Source organism: Agrilus planipennis, unplaced genomic scaffold (genome assembly GCF_000699045.2).
Source record: "Agrilus planipennis isolate EAB-ADULT unplaced genomic scaffold, Apla_2.0 scaffold236, whole genome shotgun sequence".
Classification (NCBI taxonomy): Eukaryota; Metazoa; Arthropoda; class Insecta; order Coleoptera; family Buprestidae; genus Agrilus; species Agrilus planipennis.
Window position 1 is genome coordinate 393,328 of NW_020439155.1, and position 21,048 is coordinate 414,375.

The 21,048-nt window shown below is 33.4% G+C and overlaps 1 protein-coding gene across 7 annotated transcripts in view; it reads left to right on the forward strand.

The window, feature by feature from the left end:
- LOC108739593 (nuclear receptor coactivator 1) overlaps positions 1-21,048 on the forward strand; it is a 368,290-nt gene that overhangs the window by 288,026 nt on the left and 59,216 nt on the right. For all 7 annotated transcript variants that reach the window (XM_018473572.1, XM_018473573.1, XM_018473577.1 and 4 more), the window contains exon 2: positions 18,622-18,729. In XM_018473572.1, the coding sequence (XP_018329074.1) occupies positions 18,622-18,729 (108 nt within the window). The remainder of the gene's footprint in view (positions 1-18,621; positions 18,730-21,048) is intronic.

Consider the following 21,048-nt stretch of genomic DNA (forward strand, 5'->3'; position numbering starts at 1 on the left):
CCCACATCCTTAACTGTTTGCAAACAGTAATCTAATCTAGGTCTACCTCTACCCATCCTAACTTCCGTTTCTGCCTCTAATATGTCTCTGACTAGACCTTCATGCCTGAGAATGTGCCCTATCAATTTACCTCGCGTATTTCTTATTGACTTCCATAGAGTCCTCTGTTCTCTTATTCTTTCTAATAGCTTTTCATTTCTTTCTCTATCCACGGTGTCCTCATCATTCGTCTGTAACACCACATTTCGAACGCTTCTAACTTTTTCTTTTCAGCCGCGCCTACCGTCCATGTTTCGCATCCGTACAACGCGGCGCTCCAAACATACACCTTTAATAATCTTTTTCAAACTTTTAAATTAAGCGTGGACCGACCTGTTTACCTACCATTTTAATTTAAACTGCAAGAATTTAATTGCAAACGGTCTTAACCAAGTACAACTCATTTCAAACGGTTAGAGTTCTGCCCCTTCGCTCTACCTGATTGCACCGCTACAAAATTCCAAATTCAATCAAATTTTATCTTCGTTCAAGCTATTTCTGTCTCGCTCACGCCTAGTATGCATTCTTTCCCGAGGTCACATGTCAAACCGTTTGATATGAGTTGTAATCAAGCATCCCAAGGTGCTTCCTTGCCTATTATTTAAATGATAACATGTTCACTTATGATTAGTGAGTGTGTACAGCTTATGTAAATTTCATGAGATCTCACCGATTTTTGAAAAGGAATTAATAACTTAAGTATAGAGATTGAGTCTGGTTCGTCTGACTCTAGTTTAGAAAGAAATTCATCTGGCAACACCGTTTTTTGCTGGTTACCTTCTTAATATATTTACAATAGGTTGGAATACTTTTTTATTTTTAAAATTTGAAATTACTAATTGGGGAAGATTGGATCTCTGCAATAAAACTTGGTTCAGGCTTACAAAATCTCGACTTAAAATCTCCAATCATTTTTTCAATTTCTAACGTGCTATCCTATCGTTCAGTTCGTATAAAATTTTTATGGCTTGGACAACGTTGTTAAAATCTTCATTTCTTCTCAGGTCAGCTTTTAGATAGAGTGCAGCCAGCCAGCTGTAACTGTTACGAGTTACAATCTCTATTCGGAAATGCTGCAGATGGTTCTCGTTTCTCGTATCTATAGATTCAAGGTGATAAAACCAGTTTCGGTTTCAGGATTGTGTTTCTTTCTAAATAGCTCCTAGGCCTGTTGAATAAGTTTTGAAGTTTGAACCTTTCATTATCTCTGCTTATTTTATTTTCAGGCCCCTTTCAATTTATTTAAGAAAAACGTACGAATGATGACCCAATACATGGCCTACTGTTGGGTAGTTGTTATTATTCATTCATTTGTGTACATATAATGTTAGGCGAATTTAATAGGCCAGCCGTAAGGGAGAAAACCAAGAAATCTCAAAATTTCTTTAATCATTTCGTATTCACTTAAGAATGGAAACCTTGACTCCCTCTGACTATGTCAGCGTTCGGCGGCATTTGGCGCAGAAGACGTCAAAAACAGGTTTTCTGAAAATATCTCCTTAACCACTGCAGGTACGCTAAAAACAGTTATTATCAATAATATTCAGGAAAAAAATCCTATAAGAAGGGACCTGTTCATATTTTCTCTAGAATGAAGTCTGCTGACTTAAGGTCGCGAGAACATCGGGACTTTGAGACATAGATGCCCCCGTTTCAATCCTCAATTATTTAGCATGCGTCAAAAAAGGTTTCTGTACTCGTTTCCACCATGAATAAAGTAGAATCGTGGTGCGTTTTTTTTTAGGATTCCGTACTTAAAGAGAAAAAAGAAACCTTTACAGTATCACTTTGTTGTCTGTCTGTCTACCAAAAGCCTTTTCCCCAGAAACGCTTGGAGATATCAAGTTGAAATTAATATCAAATACTCAGGTCTACAATCCGTTCGAACTGTGAAAAAATCAAACTTTTAGGTCAACGCAAACAAAAGGTGCGGCCATATGCCCGCATATTTTGACACTCGTAAAGGAATCAAAACCTACAGAGTACTTCTCGTTGATCCAGAATCATGAAATTCGACAAGAAGCAATGTCTTTTTTAGCACAAGTAAAAAAGACCCAAAAACCGTAAATTTGTAGTTACATCACAAAAATTATTGTAGAACAAACAGAATAGTTCAAAACCCCAACGCCAAAACACGACACTGTAGTTGTCCGAAGCACTTTTCGGTAACAAAGTTACCTTCTTCAGGGACTGAAGTAAACTAAACCTAAAAGAGAACTAATCCTAATTTATACTGATAGTTGTTAAGGTTCAGTGAACATGACCCGAAGCCNCACTCGTAAAGGAATCAAAACCTACAGAGTACTTCTCGTTGATCCAGAATCATGAAATTCGACAAGAAGCAATGTCTTTTTTAGCACAAGTAAAAAAGACCCAAAAACCGTAAATTTGTAGTTACATCACAAAAATTATTGTATTGTAGTTATATGTTTTAGAGACTGATTTTGAAGGGAAACTTAAAATATACTTGAAAAAGAAAAGCGAGAAAAATCTTCAATGTTTTCGTTTGCCGTGTCGGACAGCCACAAGTTTGTACAAAACCCATAACTGATGATATAAAAATGACCGAATCTGTATCTGTATCTAACTACCGTTCTACTTTTTGGATGTACACCCTGAACTCCTTTATCGTACCGTAGGAACTCTATTCCAAAATAATCAACTCGTCAAAAGCTACCACCAGTTGTTAGGTAACCATTTCCTTGACCACATCTGGCATGGAACTCATCGATAAAATCCTGCTAACTCCAGAAAAACTTGCCCAGGAGCTGTATTAACCGTTTCTTTTCACGTAGTTTCTTCTTCGGAGATCAATTCCACAGCAGTTTCTCTAATTTCTACTTTCAGAGGTTGGATATTGATTAGAATCTTCTTGGCTATCTAGTTTTGAATTTCCCTCCTCTGTTAGAAGTATTTGATTAGTTTATTCAGTAATGGAGGCATCTAATTGTGCAGTAATTTTTTCGTCGGCATTTGACAATATTCGCACAGTATCGGTAATAGTAGCAAATTAATATTTGTGTATAGAAGAACATAAACACATCTTAAAGCCTATCCCATAAGAATACCATGTAGCAGCAAGGACTATGTACCTACTCGACCTGCTGAGCTAAAACCTGCAATGAAAGTGGGTGTGTGTCGATATTTAACTTTGACAACGTATTTTTCTATTGTTTGTTATAAAAATAAGAATCCGTAAAGCGTAAAAATGCTTATGAAAAAAGTTAATTTTTGAAATGAGGAAACTGTGAACTTCTTCCGGTAAATATTTTTGGATTTAATAACGAATTAGGCCAACGTTTCGCCCCATGTTTGGGACCTTTTTCAAGGGTCTACATAAATTGAAAGACACGTAAACATAATTTAAAGTTGATTAAACCGAGTGGATTACAGAAAATTTTTAAAAGTACATCCTTTTTCAAGGGTCTACATAAATTGAAAGACACGTAAATATAATTTAAAGTTGATTAAACCGAGTGGATTACAGAAAATTTTTAAAAGTACATCCTTATACATAATTGCATATAATATAAGGGATTATCATTTAGTATACGGAGGGATGTTTTTGAGTTGAGTAGATAGCTTTTCTTGTGTGTTACCTATATTAATAAGTGCGTTGAACGATTATAAAAACAGTAAGTAAATAATCGTATAGGAATTTTTTTACGTTGATCGTATTGATCATGTCAATGTTCCGAACCTGTATTTGTACGAGAATTGATACAAACAGATAAATCATTTAGCGTATGTTCTAGGTCTTGATAAAGGGTTATTGCTTTTTTTAACCGTGTGGTAAAACAAAGCGTAGAAATAGTATTGACAAATCCATAAAACCATTAGCAACAATAAAGAAAATAAAACGGTACTGCTATATAAACTACTGTTTATACTAAAGAAACTTTAAAATAATGTAATTAATTTTTCACATATTTACAAAACAGTAAGGTTATTTGACTAAATTTTTTCATAATTATATGTATATATATTACACTACAAGACGTTATTCTGATTGCAAAATAACCTGCAAGAAATTCATTTGCAAAACAATAAAGCACAAATCTCATTGTCTACTTATTTTTCGCATTATGTGCAGCAGAACAGACCATTAATTGAATAACGGGCACTTTTTAACACGCAATATTGCCATCATAGCGCTTTTAATCAATGTAATGTTTGTCTTTTGCCCGTCGATTCTTATTTTCCGTTGACTATCCCATTTGTGTTAATAAGTATTTCGTCTTTACATGCAACACAAAATTAAAAACGTCTGCTGACGTATTCGATTAATTTTCTTGAAAATGAAATGTTTTAAGGAGGTACATCTCAAAGGATCAAAGTATCACGCGATTTTTAACCTATGTAATGTATAACCGGTGGGATATTCAACCGATTATTTGTCTATTCAGGTACTCTAGATATGTTCAATATTAAAGCAAGGCAGGGACTCACTTGAAGACGACCCACGGTCAGGCCGGCCGATCGAGGTGACCACTCCGGAAATATTCAGAAAGTCGAAAAATTAATACTGAAAGATGCCCGACTTACGAAGAAACTGCTCGCAGAAATGGTAGGAGTATCAGAAAACCATTTTAAAATTATTCACGATCATCTTGGCACGACTAAAGTCAGCCCAAGATGGTGCTGAGAATGCTTACTCCGCCTCAAAAGGAAGAGCGTGTGGAGTGTTCTCGCGTGTTTTTGAGGCTCTATAGTGAAGATAAAGATGGAGAATTGACTCAAATTGTTACTGAGTTCATCATTATGAATCTGAGTCCAAACAGGACTCTCTGCAGTGGCACAAAAAAAGCACACCACCACCCAAAAGGTTTAAGGCAGTGGTTTCCAACCTGTGGGGCGCGAGACTGTTACAAGGGGGGGCATGCAGCAGTTTCCAAAATATCATTTTCGAATACAAACCAAAAAAGTCTAATAGGTGTCAAAAAAATGAATCAGCAAAATAGGTATAGATACGTAATCCACAATCCTCGCCGCGAATTTTTCGGGTACAAATGCTAAAACATCCATCTATTTTATGTGTATTTTTACATAATATTGCATATTATTTTGTAGCCCATTAAATAAATTATATAAGTTGAGTATTTATGAAATTAGATTGTTAGAAAAATTAAGGGGGCGCAACAATTTTTTTTTTAAAGGGGGGCGCAGGTACAAAATGATTGGAAACCACTGGTTTAAGGTGTCACAGTAGGCTCGGAAAATCATAAAGTCTTTTGGGACTCGGAAGGAATCTTGTTGATTGATTATAAAGATAAAGGTATCTCCTTAACCGGAGAATACTATGCTTCAATCCTAGAGCGGTTAAAGGAAGCAATCAAAGAAAAAAGAAGAAAATTTACAAAAGGTGTCCTTCTTCTGCACGAGAACGCGCCTGTTTAGAAGAGCCGTGTTGCTATGGCTGCCCTGCAGAAGGTAGGCACCCACTCTACAGTCATGACCTAGCTCCAAGCGATTATTACCTATTCCCAAACTTCAAAAAGGTTTTCATGGAAAGAAATTTTCAAGTGACGAAGAAGTGAAAGGTGCAGTTACGACGTATTTTTCAGACAGACAAAACATTTTTTTTTCGAAGGCATACATAAGTTAATTGAGAGATTGGTAAAATGTATAAGGGTAGCAGGTGAATATATTGAAAAGGAAAAATAAATTCCTACTTTTATTTCCACTTCTTACCCCTCATTTCGCTAACTTAAAAACGCCCCCTCGTATAATATATTTGCAGTATATAAGAAGGTGCAGTAGTAGATCGGCTTAAAAATTTACGCTGCTTTGATCCGTACTTCAAAAATTTATTATTTTTTGACTTCGTGTCTATGACGATCTTTGATCAAAAAATCATAAACAGCATCATCTCCAGTTTAGTGACGACTTTAAGAAAATAGCCTGGTCGAGCTGCGCCCGGCGCGCCGAGCGACACGGAACATTGAAATGTCGTAAGTTTACTTTTGTCAAATTTTTGTCGTGTCACATTTTTGTCAGATTGTTTTGCCAAATTTTGTCAATAAATAAAAGTAAATTATTGATCATTAATTTTTTTTATACGGCTTAGTGTATCTATGGTCCCAATGCACCATGGAAACATTTTGTAGTATCTTAAAAGTTTTTGGATTAAAAACTGATACGCTATTAGAGATAAAATTAATTAAATATATACAATAGTAAAACGTATGTATTGCTATGCATCATCAAGAATGGTACTCACCGTGTCTACATATTTGGACTGGCAAAGCTTGTTTAATAAATTAATTGATTCTTATTTTTCAAACCTCGACAACTCTGGCTTTACAAGGAGCGCTGTCGAAAAATTTCTGAGGGTTGAGGGTTGCCATGAATGCTAAAGGCGGCGCTGCTTCAAATTTTTCAAAAGTATTCTACGCAGTACTATCAAACAATATTTTTAGTTTCTGTTATGTAATAGTGATAAAGATAAAAAAATATGCTATGTACTTTGTCGACATTTTTAAGTACAGCTAGGAAACTAAAATCAATGCTGTTTAGGTACGCTCAGCTGGATTGTCAAATTGTGTTCCATTTTACATTAGGGAATGTAATATTCAATTACATCTACTGTGAAAGAGAACATACAACGGCAGTTTAAAAAAAATTTTAACTTTGTCATCGCCATTTTGGTTACATTGTAGTGTAAACAAGCTTCTTTGATTAGAATTTGATTTGATACGCAATATACACTCAAGTGCTAACCAATTAGAAACTGAAAATGGTATAACTAACTATTAATTTATTCATGCTGTTTTATTATTTCTTATCACACACACTTTATACATCGAATTAATTTTGTGTAAAGTAATTAAAATTCAAGAGTACATTTTTCAATATACGTATATAATAATGAATATTTGCATTGATTATGTTATAATAGCGCGATTCGTCCTTCCTGTCGACACTTCACCACCAGACACGTGGTTATTACTAGACTGCGCCATTTTGGTAGATTATTATACTCAAGGTAGGCAGAAAACACCGAGTACCTACACACGGTGGAATAAGCGGATGATACCGTCGACCTCTGTAATTCAAACACTAATGTTTCTTGTGTGATGTTAAAGTTTCTTCAGATCCACCTAAAGAAGCTTTAACATTAAAAAAAAGACGAAACGTCGAAAATTAATTATGTAAAACAATAAATAAGTTTTCACCCCTGAATGTACTTCATTTACTCTAGTTGATGTGTATTATGGGAAGAATAGCGAAGGTCGACAGTAAAGATAATAAAAAATTTTGAGATTTGGTTAGTTTAGGACAGTTTTTAGAGAAGCAGATGATTTGTTCTGATAGACGTGGTTGAAAAAATATTTTACTTATACTCACCAAATTACTCATTATTGTGCACGCCCCATAAAAAGAAAATGTTCTACCAATGAAAAGTATAATTTCTACGTTCGGTGAACTTTTTGCCTTACCTATATACACGTTGGCTATTGAACTGTTGTCGTGTAAAGCTGTTGAGCACACATAAAGTTGATTTACAACCGCTTGCAAAAAGTGGTGGTGGCATTTTGGGTCAGTTCAAAGCGATCCTACTCTATACATTGAACACTTTTATACTTATACGAGGGTGGATTGATAAGTTTCCGGCCTGACCAAGAAAAACAAGGTTTTTAAGGTACAAATGCTAAAACATCCATCTATTTTATGTGTATTTTTACATAATATTGCATATTATTTTGTAGCCCATTAAATAAATTATATAAGTTGAGTATTTATGAAATTAGATTGTTAGAAAAATTAAGGGGGCGCAACAATTTTTTTTTTAAGGGGGGCGCAGGTACAAAAAGGTTGGAAATCACTGAGCTAAGGCATAAAATAGTAATATACAAACTCGCATTCGCATTTGTTATATTAATTGGGATAACAACACGAATTATTTGAACATTTCTCGTTAGCAATCAATAATTCCTCGGGATAAAGTTGCATCTGACGGTATAAGGGAAGTGATAATTTTATTTGAAGTATTCCTTTAAGGTTCTCTTTTTTTTTTAATAGTTACAATTTAGTTCTGATATGTTAAAAATTGATANTCACTGAACTGAACTTTAAAACTGTACGATTCTTATTCTGACTTACTGTAATCAAGGGTACATCCCGTATAAATAAATAAATACTGTGACTGTTAGATTTTGAAAAGGTACGCAACTAGAAGTAACCAGGAAATAACACCTAACAACCCTAATTTGATGGATAGAAAATTCGAATCAACAAAAAAAATGCTAATATGAATAGTTCGTAAGAGACTGTTTATAAACCATATGGTTCTACTTTAGTTACTTTTAGACCCCCTTCAACATTTTCAGTTCTGTTATTCAAAATCATCTCAATGTCGGCATTAGCCATTCTTGTAAACTATTTATTACATGAAGAAAATATTCAGTTCAACTGTTGCGTATAGATTCAGTACATATTGATCATAAATCTTCATTTTTTTTAACAATAGCCTTTTGCTGGATATTTCCTCTCTCTTACAGATACATGTGGTTTACAGTTATAAGTAATCGAAATTTGTATTTTTTTGCATATTTTATTTATTCTAGCACAATATACTTACACACAGATATCTATAAAAACTATACCAAATAAGTTGATTAATTTATTTTTATGGGTAAGAATAATATTGCCTTACTAGAGTGATCAAGCGATGTTATCGATTGATAAGGCGTGAACGATTTTCTCTTATCTAATTTGAAAAATTCTGCCATATTTGTGTTATATTGGATGTGTGTGGCTATATACTTTAAAACCGCTGAAGTTTTTTGCGCTCGACATAAACCTAGCGCGTGTTGCAAGTAGGTACAGTATCAAGTTCAAATGACAAAATGGGATACTTACATGTGTTATAGGTATAGTTTTGCTGTAGTTTTACAGTTTCTAAAGTGTGTATTGAATGTGATGCAGTCAGTCTAAAAAATCTAGTGTGGTCACAGTGGTTAACAAAATATTACATCGTGAATTGTGTGTTACAACTTAAAAAAATAAACCAAGAGGTTCGTATGAATAAATTACTTATACTATTAGTTTCAGTTCGATTAGAGTGTGATGCAATATATTTTCAGTATATGGCGTGAAAATAAATAAAAGTAAAATAAAAATGTTGGAATGCAAGGAAAAGAGTGAATATAAAGATAGAAAATGAAAAACTAGCAGAAGTGTGTCGGTATATAGGAAGTTAGATATAATTCAAGATGGAAGAAGCAGTAGAGATATAAAACAAAGGATAGCGCAAGGTCGAGTTTCCATTAATAAAAATAACGTACTTCCATGCTCGCGAACGGTTAATGTAGAAATTTGAAAATTATTGTTAAGAATGTATGTCTGGAGTACGGGTGCGAAACGTGTAAGGTGGGCGCGGTGGAAAAGAAAAGATTAGAGAGTTACAGGCGAATGATGAGGATACCGTGGATAGAAAAGGTTAGAAATGAGGAGGTTTGAGAAAGAGTAGAACAGAAGGCGCTATGGAAGAAATAAGCGAGAAGGGTTGGTAGGACACCGTTTCATACATGAAGGGCTAGTTAAAGACATATTAGAGGCAGAAACAGGAGTTAGGAGGAGTAGACGTAGACCTAGATTAGATTGCAGTTCACAGATAGTTAAGGATGTGGGTTGTTCTAGTTTTAGGGAAATGCGAGGATTAGTTCAGGATGCGAAAGAGTGGAGGTGCATGTCCTACCAGTCTTAGGACTGACGACGCTGTGATGATGATATATTTTCTTAATGTAGTTAAACGTGAGTTTAACCTAATGGCAAATGTAATACTTGATAATCCGACTAAAGATGTAGTTAGCCGGTCACTAAAATTGTGCTTTATTATTAAAAATTACCATATTTTGCTGACTGACATGGACATCTCTATTAAATTTCATGTTAGAGGAACCTTCCCAACCATAAGCGATGGAATATTATGGATTTTATTTCAACAAACGGCGATTATACGTTTGTGAATATTTCACATTTCAGCTTTGCTGTTAAGATTTTTCACAGATATTTACATAACGGATTCTAATTAATTAATTAATAAAACATATTTTTACCTTCTAATATTTCTAAGTTCTGCTTTGTTCATAATATTTTACTGTGAATACATTTATTAGCATAATATCATAAAACCACATTAATACAATAAATTACGAATTAACGTATGCATATGCAAAAGCAGGAGTCATTAATATTTCAGCGACATGTATTATTATTTTTTTTTTTCAAGAAAGCATAGACACGCACAATTCATCGCATGATAAGTTATTATATAATATGTTTACTCAGACATACATATAAACTAGAATTCGAATATAATAATAATAAAATGTCAATTCTATTTGACCATTGGTTAGTAGATGTATTATCATTCTGTGTTAATCAGCGATATTTTGTAAACAATTTGTTGCACGTAAATATAACGATTTTGTCAAAAATGTATTGGTTAAGTAAATAGAAATCAGAAGCAGAAAACAATGGCATTTTAACGCGTTGACCGTGAAACCAGTAGCTTATAATGTTTAAATGTAACCATTTTGCAGTTACATTTTTGTAACAGAAGAAGAACTACAATTAGAATAGTTGCAGGACCAACTGAAAGATTTTAATGTTTACAATAATTGATGCATCAATGTTTTCTAGAGTATTAATCCCAATACAGCAGAATCACGATAATGTGAACCGAAAAAACTGTAGCCAATTCATTTACATTGTATTTCCATATTGTCTTTTTTTTCTAATGCTTCAGACTCTCGACTTATCCGTAGATTTTATAAATATTCTTTTCACCTATCCTTCTTTTCCTCATTTTCTAACACCAGGCTAGCATGACATAATTGTATATCTCATTTTGAAAATGCACCATAATATTTCACTAATTTGTTACCAAAATCAAAAATTTATAGCTTCAGCCGGTTAGGGGGAAATAGACGAAATGCTAGCTTAATATTATCTACACGTAGAGAAATACCATAACGGCTGTGAATTAATCGTGATTTGTCTCTGAGAAATGGTACTGTTATCCGTTTTGTCGCTAGTGTATCCTCCTGCTGTCAGCTGGAGAGCCACCAAGCTGACTCTACACATAGGGTACCTTAAAATAAGAAATATCATAGACAAATACTGCATGGACTATAATTTGTAGCCGCTTTATTGTTAAAAGATTGCACATTTACCCATTTTGTCGTTAGTCCAGCCTCGAATTGATTACCGAAAAATATTATAGAGTCGTCAAGTTGACACTATCTTAAAATAAAAATTTTATAGAAAAATACGGTAAAGGGGCAAAATTTGTCGCTAATTTGTCAGTATTTATCTACGATATTTCTATTTCTAGATACCCTATGTGAGTGCTGACTTCGCTGCTCTCCAATCGTTTTTCGATAATCAGCTCGAAGCTAGACTAACGACAAAATGCAGTGACAAATTACAGTCTTTACATATCTATATTTCTTATTTTTAAAGTTGTCGCTCCAGCCAATTGCTGGAAAATAGACAAAATGTTGGAATAATAAGTAGCTGGCACTGCTCGTGGCGTATTTCGAAATAAAATTGACCTGGAGTCTAATCTCTAGCTGTCTAGCGAAAAGCTACTGTAGAGGTGATAAGCTGGTACCCTATACAGCGTATCTCGAAATAGAAATGGCGTAGTGGTGGGTAAAAAAATAGAAATTGTCATCAGTAAAGTGGCCTCCTTTGTCGGCTCTTAGCTGGATGTGTCCCATGATGCTGTGGCACCATTCAAACGTATCTGTCAACCACTTGTTCTTGCAAAGTTCATAATAGAACGAAAGCTTTTATGGTGGTGTTTTTAAAGCTGCAAAGGTGGACACAATAAGACTTGTTATCATCTTTAAGACTGCAGATGACAGTCATTCGATTAAAGAAACTAATAAATCTATTAAAATTTTTATTGTCAGACAAGTAGGGATGGGCGATGTTGAAAAAAATCATCGATGTATGACCATCGATGTTCCAATGTTTATTACATCGATTGTTCGATGTTTTCATGAATGGCGGGATAATTTGAATTTTAATAATTTTAATTCAGGTATAATTTAAAAAAAGGAATTGACTAATGAAAAAATGATTATCAATCCTTCCACCACGAAAGGCTCGTTCTGATCTATTTGAAACCACATTTTAAATCTTCGAGCATCTTTTTCCAATGATTCTCCACCCAATAAAATAAATAAGTAAGTAATAAAGTTACTAGACATTGTTTGTTTTTGTTTTATTTTTTTATTATTTTAAGAAAAAACACAAAATACAATTCACAAAGGCGTTTGCAAATGTCATTTGGTAACTTTAAAAAATTTTCCCCAGGGATCATCACAATATCGATGTTCCGAATAAAAACATCGAACATCGATACATCGACGACAAAATGCATCGAAAAAAAGTACTCGATGTTTGAGAATAAGTATCGATGTTTTGAAACATCGATGTAAATCGCCCATCCCTACCGATAAGTCAGTTTCAAAAAACAACGGACTATACCTCAAACTTTTCTTCTACTTCGTTACACCTATTATCTATTCATTGCTGCTTAGCTGCCCTGCATTTCCACTTTATCGTCTTGTACCCTTTTTATTTCCATCCTACTGCATATATTTTATTTATCCTAAAATCTCGTTTATTACGATGAGCTTTTTAATCATAATTTGTTTAAAATCCAATGTATCCTTAATTAAAGTTTTTCCAAGTCAAGATGGTTCGTGCGGTATTTGTTCATGATTTTAAATTAATGATTTGTCTTTAAAAGCCAGTAAGTTATAATCACATTCAGTATTCGGTGACTGAATAAACTCTTGCAACCTCTCACTTGATTTTTGAATCTTTGCCTAAAAATGTTATCTAACTGATCTCCCTATGTCACCCGGTATCTTCCACGTACATCACTTCTTAATGTGACGATAAAGGTTAAATTATGTTTAATTCAAGCTTTTTAACCTATCTCCCCTTCCATTTCTAATGCCTAATCCGAAGGAACCTACTTACAATACTGTATTGAAGTCTTCTACGATATACGATTATGAGAATTCTCTGCGCGTTCACTAAACTTAAAGTGTCTTCAATATCTACAGGCAATTACTTCTCTATTCTAGTCACTATAATGTCTATGTATATTGTATAAACAAGCACAATTGCCGTTTTTACCAGTTTCTTGGATCATAACTACTCTGTCGATTTTATGTAAATAACTTTCTAACAATATCTGATTGTAATTACCCATCTCAATTTTTAAATTTTCTACTTCATGCTTCTGACATTCCACATCTTTACTGTTGAAATGTTGCATCTTCTGTCAGTATTAGTTCCTATGATATCATCCCTCCCGTACATCACCAGGGGTATCAAATCAGTAATGTTTTTTTTTGTTTAGTTTTTCCTCGAGGAGGGAAAATCTTCAAAAGGCACCCGTTTAAAACCGATTAAAATTCGTCCTCGAATAGGAAGATCAACCAATCAAGGTTGTACATTTCAGGGAAGGTTGGGAAAGGGGAGGGGGAGTGTTTGGGAGGGGAGGGGTGGTGTTGACGAAAATCGGTTTCCCACCTCAAAAAGTTGGGTAGGCACTCGCGCTAAAGAGCGAAAGAAATCAGCAATGAAATCAATTCTGAATTTATGTCTGCCCCCTGACAATTTCCTCATGTACCAAGTGTTTATTAACGATTGGTGGTAGTCGAATTATACTCTTTCAATTAATTCATTTAATTTGTGTTTCTTGCTTTTTGACATTGTACTACTTGTTTTTGATAAAAATATGATGTATTGTTCTAGAAAATACATTCGTTACAGTAATAATACAGTAATAACGGCTGCCGTAACACAAATATATTGCTATGTAGTAGTAGATAATGATAAATTAAAACCAGAAAAAAAGAAATATGTACGTTTAATGTGTAACTGAAAACCTGGAAGTTATTTTTATCATTGTCGTCATGGTGTTCGTATCTCACGATCAGAATAAGTATTTATACGTAATAGCAATAAACGTCAACACATCAGATAAATGTTATCGTCTAATGATTCCATTTATATTTTTATTATTATTAAAATTACAGCAAAGGTTTTTTTATAGGTAAAAAATTAGGTATAGGAACATAATTATGAAATTGTGTATTTTGATAGATTTTATTGTTTCTGTCACAAGCAGATTTTTTCACTTTATGTGGAATAGGTGGTACATTAGATGCAAAATTTTTTTACAGGTAAAAAGAATGGTTCTTGGTAAAAACGCTGAACGAATTCTACAGATAATTATTGTACTATCATGAATGAAAACAGTTGTTTATCATGTTCAACAATATTGTGATCCATGATTAATATTTGATACATTTAAAACCTCTCTAAAAATAAGTCGCCATGTAATAACGGGAAACAAGATAAGAGAATATGTTCAGCACACTTTTAATTGCCATCTTTCTGTTTTTCTGATAACCCTGTTGTCGAAGGCTACATACATTAGAATCTCATATCAGTAAATTAAAGATCTAGTGAAACGTCATAATGTTCGTTGAATAATTTCTATGATAAAAAAGTACCTAAATTATCTCTTCACGGGTCGCCTCGTCTAGCAAATGCGAAACTTTCAAACTGACGATGTTCTTGCTTTTGGCGCAGTCGGATTCAATTTCAATTTACCATGAAATGGTGATAAAGTTTGTACTTACCAATAGTTAAAACCTTTGACGATGAAAAAAAAAAACAACGACAATGTTTAACCATTTTTAAAACGGTCAGACATTCGCTGTTATTTTTTTTTATTTTTCATGATTTTTAATATTCACCATCGTCCATTTTGTTTCATTTTTTCCAGCTTCATCAAATCATTTTTGTGCAAAACTAACATTTTCCACACCGCAACTTGCGAAACTCCTTATTAGAGTCAAAAGTATTATCAAAACTAAAAGCAGTCATTTGATGACGTTTTAAGAATAAGAAACAATATTATATTAACTGAAAACCACAACTCAACTCAAATCACTCAAAACAATGAACACGTGCGTATTCCATTCGCACCATTACTAATGCTGGTGAGTGGGCCTACGCTGCAACCTGCAACCCATGTGGGTATGTGGTGGTTAGGAAGAAAACGATATTAATGTAATGACGACAGAAGATGAGAAAAGAGTATTTGTATATTACACTGACCTAGCATTTGTCTAAATTATGCAAGGAAACCACAGGAAACGTAGATCATCAGGGCTGGTTAACCGGAAACATTTTTAAACATTATAGTATATTTTGGCACTTACTAATGGAAGATTATATGAGTAAAATAAAGGAAGGGAGAGACAGTAGTAGGAAGAAAAAAACTCCAATCACTACCCACCCATTTCCACGATTCCTAAAAGGAGTCTGTAGAATACCTTCTTTCTTCCCTCGGGATAGTTTAGAGAGACTGTTCGCTCCTCAACATTAGTAGTTGATAGAAAATAAAACACTCAAATGTGTTTTTTACCAAAATCTGCTCAAAATTTTCAAATTAAGAAATTTGAAGTTTTAGAAGTTGGTAAAATAAAAAAAAACTAATTTACCATAACCCACCAAAAAATGATTAACCTTTTCTGATTTTTTTAATTAATTAAGTCGAGAAGTGAATACATATCAAAAAATGTTTTTGAATTTTGGGGTTCTGTTATATAGAAAGGCAAGTTTTAGGTTGACGAATTCTGAATTATCCAAGTTTTACTATCGTAGAAATGAAGGTATAAGTGAAACTATGTAGGAAGACTGTTCCTAAAAATGCAGTTATCTATTTTCAATCTATTGTAGTTATTTATATAAACAAATATTTCTTGTACACTGGTTAGTAAGTCTTATTTGAAAAGTATTTCTTTTTAATACAATCTATTTCTATTGTTCTTCATTTGAGCTTGCTTGTCTACCTTGTTGTTTTGAATATTATTCACATAAGTCTACGCTCATGTGTTTTTACGACCAAAGAAAATCGGCTCTGTGTTGCACCCGAGGCAGCCATCCGACCTACCGCAATAGTAGCGTCGCGGCGGCAGCATCAGTGCCATTTGCTACTTTAACGGGCGTCTTTAGAACTTGGAACGTCGGCAACGGATGGCGTCTCGACTGACGCGTTAAACTTGAGTGCGCGCAGACGCGCATCGGTTTTACCGTGCCCACACCGCCGACGTCCAGACGCCTTTATGTTCCACGTCGTATTGATCATCCCTTCGGTATTATTTGGAAAAACTTACAAGAAGTTGGAGTAGACCGGGCGAATCAGAAACTACGAAAGAACTGTTGATATTATTGCGGTTACAATGTAAAACTTTTATTTAACACTGTTTTCGGAAAATGGCGAAAATATGGAATTTGAAATTTATCTTTTGTATAATAATAAAAATTTAGATTCTTAATTAAAGCGTAGTAATGACAATAAAGCTGTTTAACGTTAAATGCTATTGTGATTCTAAATACCTTTTTTTCTTTAGGTAGATATATTAATTTTTAATGAACAACTGTATTAATTAATGCGATAAATTTGCAAAACTACATATATGTACCCTTAGTATTAAGGTTTATCAAGCCGGTTCTTGTAATTTTCTTTAGGTAAATTAAGTTGGAATAGAAGGCGATTTTATACAAGCATGTGAACGTTTCGTGTGATGGAAAATTCGAGATGCAAAGATTTCGTCGGATAACTGAGAACCCGGCATTAGCCGTGCCGGGCATCCGACAAACCTACTACGGTTAATTTGGCAGGCTTTCTATTTAATACCACCCTTACCGACACAAGTCCCACTGAAATTTTACTTCTCAGTTGGCGGATTTTCAACGAGAGGGTCGAGTTGAAAATGTTGAAACGAGTCTATGAGATTTGTAAATCCTAAAAGTCTGTAAAGTGACAAAATCATTCTAATAAGTTAGAAATTGTAACAATTCGGCTATACTGATGTATTCTTGTTCACAAGAAAAAGTAAACACAAGAACTATGTCGAAATAACATGTAATGCAAATTAAGACAAACAACTTATCCCAATACACTCATAATTACCAATTTTCATTTAGTAGGTGTTTTGTTAAGCTTATTAAATTGTTAATATGAAATATTCTCAATTTTTATCCACTACACACTTCCTCAAATTAANACGTCATATTCATTCATCTTAATTTTGATAATCATGAAAAACGATTACTTATACGTAACGTAAGCCGGACTTTGCCTTAATGAAACCGTAAAAAATGCCGCTACAGTACCCATATTCCACACACAAAATGGACGAGGGTTCAGAATACTTTTTGACTTTCCGCTTTAAAAACCACTCATTTTTCAAAATTGGACAGTTATTGATTTCAGGCCGAAAATCGAAAAGCTACGCTGACTGCTGTAAATTTTATCAAAATCAGTTGATTCGTTCGAGAATATTATTGACGAAAAGTACCGAAAAACCGATTGATTAATTTGAAAGATATTTTTGCCGAAATATTGAAAAAAGTAACAACTTTATTTGTAAATGTACATTTTTTTTGAGAGCGCAAATTTTTTTCAAGCACCGAATTTTGCCGTCCTCGGAAATTTACCGCCTTGGGCACTAGCCCCTAGTGTCCCTAGTGTAAATCCAGCACTGGACATAAGAGGGAATATTATCATAATAGAATATTCAAACAGGTAGTAGTGGTAGTAGTTATAGTAAAGTCATCTTTACTAACCACAGCCAAACAATCTATGACAATTTAAAAATTAAAAAACCACTGAAAAAACGTCACATTAATATATTTCAAACCACACTTTTACTTATGAAAGGAATCTTACAATTCCATTCGCAGCATTGCAACTGGACATACGATATAGTTAATTTTGTTAACACCAAAATGTTTTATGTGCAAGAAAATTATTTCAAACGACTATTTCTATAGATTTCTAGAGATATTTTGCATACGGATACCGAATTCTCGCACAGACGAAAATATTTTAGTAGTTAGTTGTACATATTAAATTATTATTACCGGTATTTGTTTTTTCTTTTTTCTCTACTAGAATTACCCGGCACTGCGTCATTATCCAGCACTCGACCGGATTCTAAAAAAAGTGCCGGATCCGCCGGATACCGGATTCAAACCGGCTACCCAATCCATCTCCAGTGTAGATATACCAATTTATTTTAGTATTTAGTAGTTATTAGGTCCCAAAAATACATACGTAAATATCTCACTTTGACAATTCGACAGATCTCGTACACTGATAACCCTAAATACGAGCCACCACTGTATATTTCTGGTGATTTCGATAGTGCACGTTATTCTTTAAACGTTCTACTTTTCTCCTATTTTGCTGCATCAAACAATTACGTAGTATACCTTTTGTGTTGATAGTGGTACCTTTACATACTTGTTCTTACATATGGTGTTGCGTGTAATAACTAGTTCATATTGTTTGTACAATATCGCGTACATACATAAAGCCGAATGTGTACCGATATTTCTTTGGCGTTTGCACATTTTTAAGTTTAAATTTCTCAACAACATTGATATTGCCATTGTTCGTGTTGCAGTGTGTCAAGAGTTGATGTGTCGCAGACTAGTTTTCATTACTGGTTTTTTCTCTTGTTGCAGGCTTGGTCCTTGCGAGTTTCAGGACCCGGTGTGGGCTAAGATGAGCGCCTTAGCCGCCGGAGTCAAAAAAAGAAAAAAATCTGATGCCAAAACCAACCAATCAAATACGTAAGTTTAATATTAAATTATCATTTGTCACATTTTTTTATAGGTAATCTATAGCAATTAATTAATTATCGAAATGATCTTAACTGTTGCAATCGTCCATGAACAACTCGAAATTTTATTACTAATTGTAAGGCGAAGGTATTTTTAATATTATTTTATTAATCGACTCGTTAAGGTGTGATATAGCTTAAAGAATTGCCCGTTAAATGCCAACACCGAATATAAAATTTGTAATTATAAAAAATAACTTTTGCTAATGTCATTTCATTTGCACCATTGAAGAGAAATACTGATCTTCGATTAAATTTTGTAATTATTAAAACAAACCTTAAAATCATTATTCATTCACTAAATTAGAGCAAACTAAACTAGTCATAATCTAACCTTCAAAACGTACTTAGTTTCTTTTTTCTTTTTGAGGTTATGTTGCCCTTATTTTCACTAATTATGTAAATTTTATGCTTCGGTGCGGCAAATTAATAAAAAGTATTAGGAAAAAAAGATTAAAGAGTTTTTTTATCTCACGTTTTAATGCTTTGTTTGTTACCATTTCACGCTTTAACTACTCAACCGATTATCATGAAATTTTGCACACACATTGTCAGGCATACAGAAAAAGACTTAGGGTAACTTTTATTCAGAAAAAAAATATTGATCCCAAGGGATACAAAAAATTTTATTTCATGTCGATAAAGAACAGTATTTACTCTCATTCTGCATAAAGTGTATGTATAACCTACAAAATTAGACATTTTAGTTTTATCTTGGTGATCCCGGTCAGGACTATTGACTTTCGATGATCTTTGACACGTATTTAAGATATCAACGTGAGCCAGCCGAGTAAAACCTTATTAGACAATAAGTTATTACATCTAAAACGTACTAATATCTATTCCGAAAGTACATTTAAAAAAAAAAATTTTGATCTAAACAAAAGTAAATTAAAAAAATTCGCTGTGCCTCCATTACCTTACTGAAATTAATTTAACTAAAACTAAGATTATAAAGGGGTGAGATTAAGAGAGGTCACCCTATACATGTGTACATTTACACATAAAATTCGGGTGTTGGAAAGTTTAAGAAATTATAAATTAAAAGAAATTTTTATCTTTTCAATTTAAAAGCAAAAAAGGCAAACATAGTAAATACATATACATACCTGTTTAATGAATTTTTATTGTGTTTCATAAAAATCCTGTCGTTAAACAAATGAGTAGTTACGTAACTGGTGTTTTCTGTAGGCGTTTTATAATTAATTGTTTAATTAATTTATAATCGCTATGTTTAATTGCATTTATGTGTAGTTATTATAAAAGACATATTAAAATGGTGTCAGCATTAATAGGAACTTTTTTGCACTTCGATTAAAATTAACCAATACGATATGTTTTTTTTTTAAACTTTGCAAGTAAATTATATAAAAGTGGGTCATGAACAACCATATGACTGTCCTACAAATTTAATTTAGTTTTTATTACAAACGTTAGCTCATGCAGGTAGAGAAAACCTTCTAAATAGTACATAGCGTAATATCTGTCTTGTATTTAGCGGCTTTTCGTTTTCTTTTTAATTATCAAATCCCACCGTAAAAACGAACCTGTTACTTAATAGATTTACACGTAAAAGCAAAAGATGTATGTATTGAAACTTATTTCACACAAGAATAATTTGTATTTAAACACAGGCCTGACGCTCGAAGCTGGCGGAAATTTTAAAATGGCATAAGTAGGCAGTTTTAGGTATAACAATTACAGCTAGGGTTGCCACCCGTACTTTATTATTAAGTATTGTACTCTATTTCGACTGTGCGTACGTTATACTTTACAAGTCACATAAAGTACGCAAAAATACTTTATTTAAGGCCTTAAGTAAATATCGTAATTTTGTAAGCGATTATTCGAAATTCAGAGTACTTTTACATCAATAATTTTGCACAGAAAAATGACAAGCCATATTTACAGAACAACCTGATTTCCCAAATCTGTTCAAAGTAGTGTCAGTTTTGCTGTCCGTTCCGGCTTCTTCAGCATTTACAGAAAGAGTATTCTCTGTTATGAACGCAAAGTGGCGGGACGACAGGAATAAAGCTTCATTAAAACTAATTAAACATGAACTTTTAGTTTAAATCTTTGTTTGCCATGTTTAGAGGCTATTAATGTATTTAAGAGCAACAGCAATTTGTTACTGGCTGCTAGATGTAACAAAAAATATGTTTTTAAAAACAAAAAATAAAATACTTTATTTTTATGCTGAGTACTTTTTTTTTAACCTTTTAGTCGAGAAATACTTTTTCGTCCTTATTCCATTTAATTAGTTGTA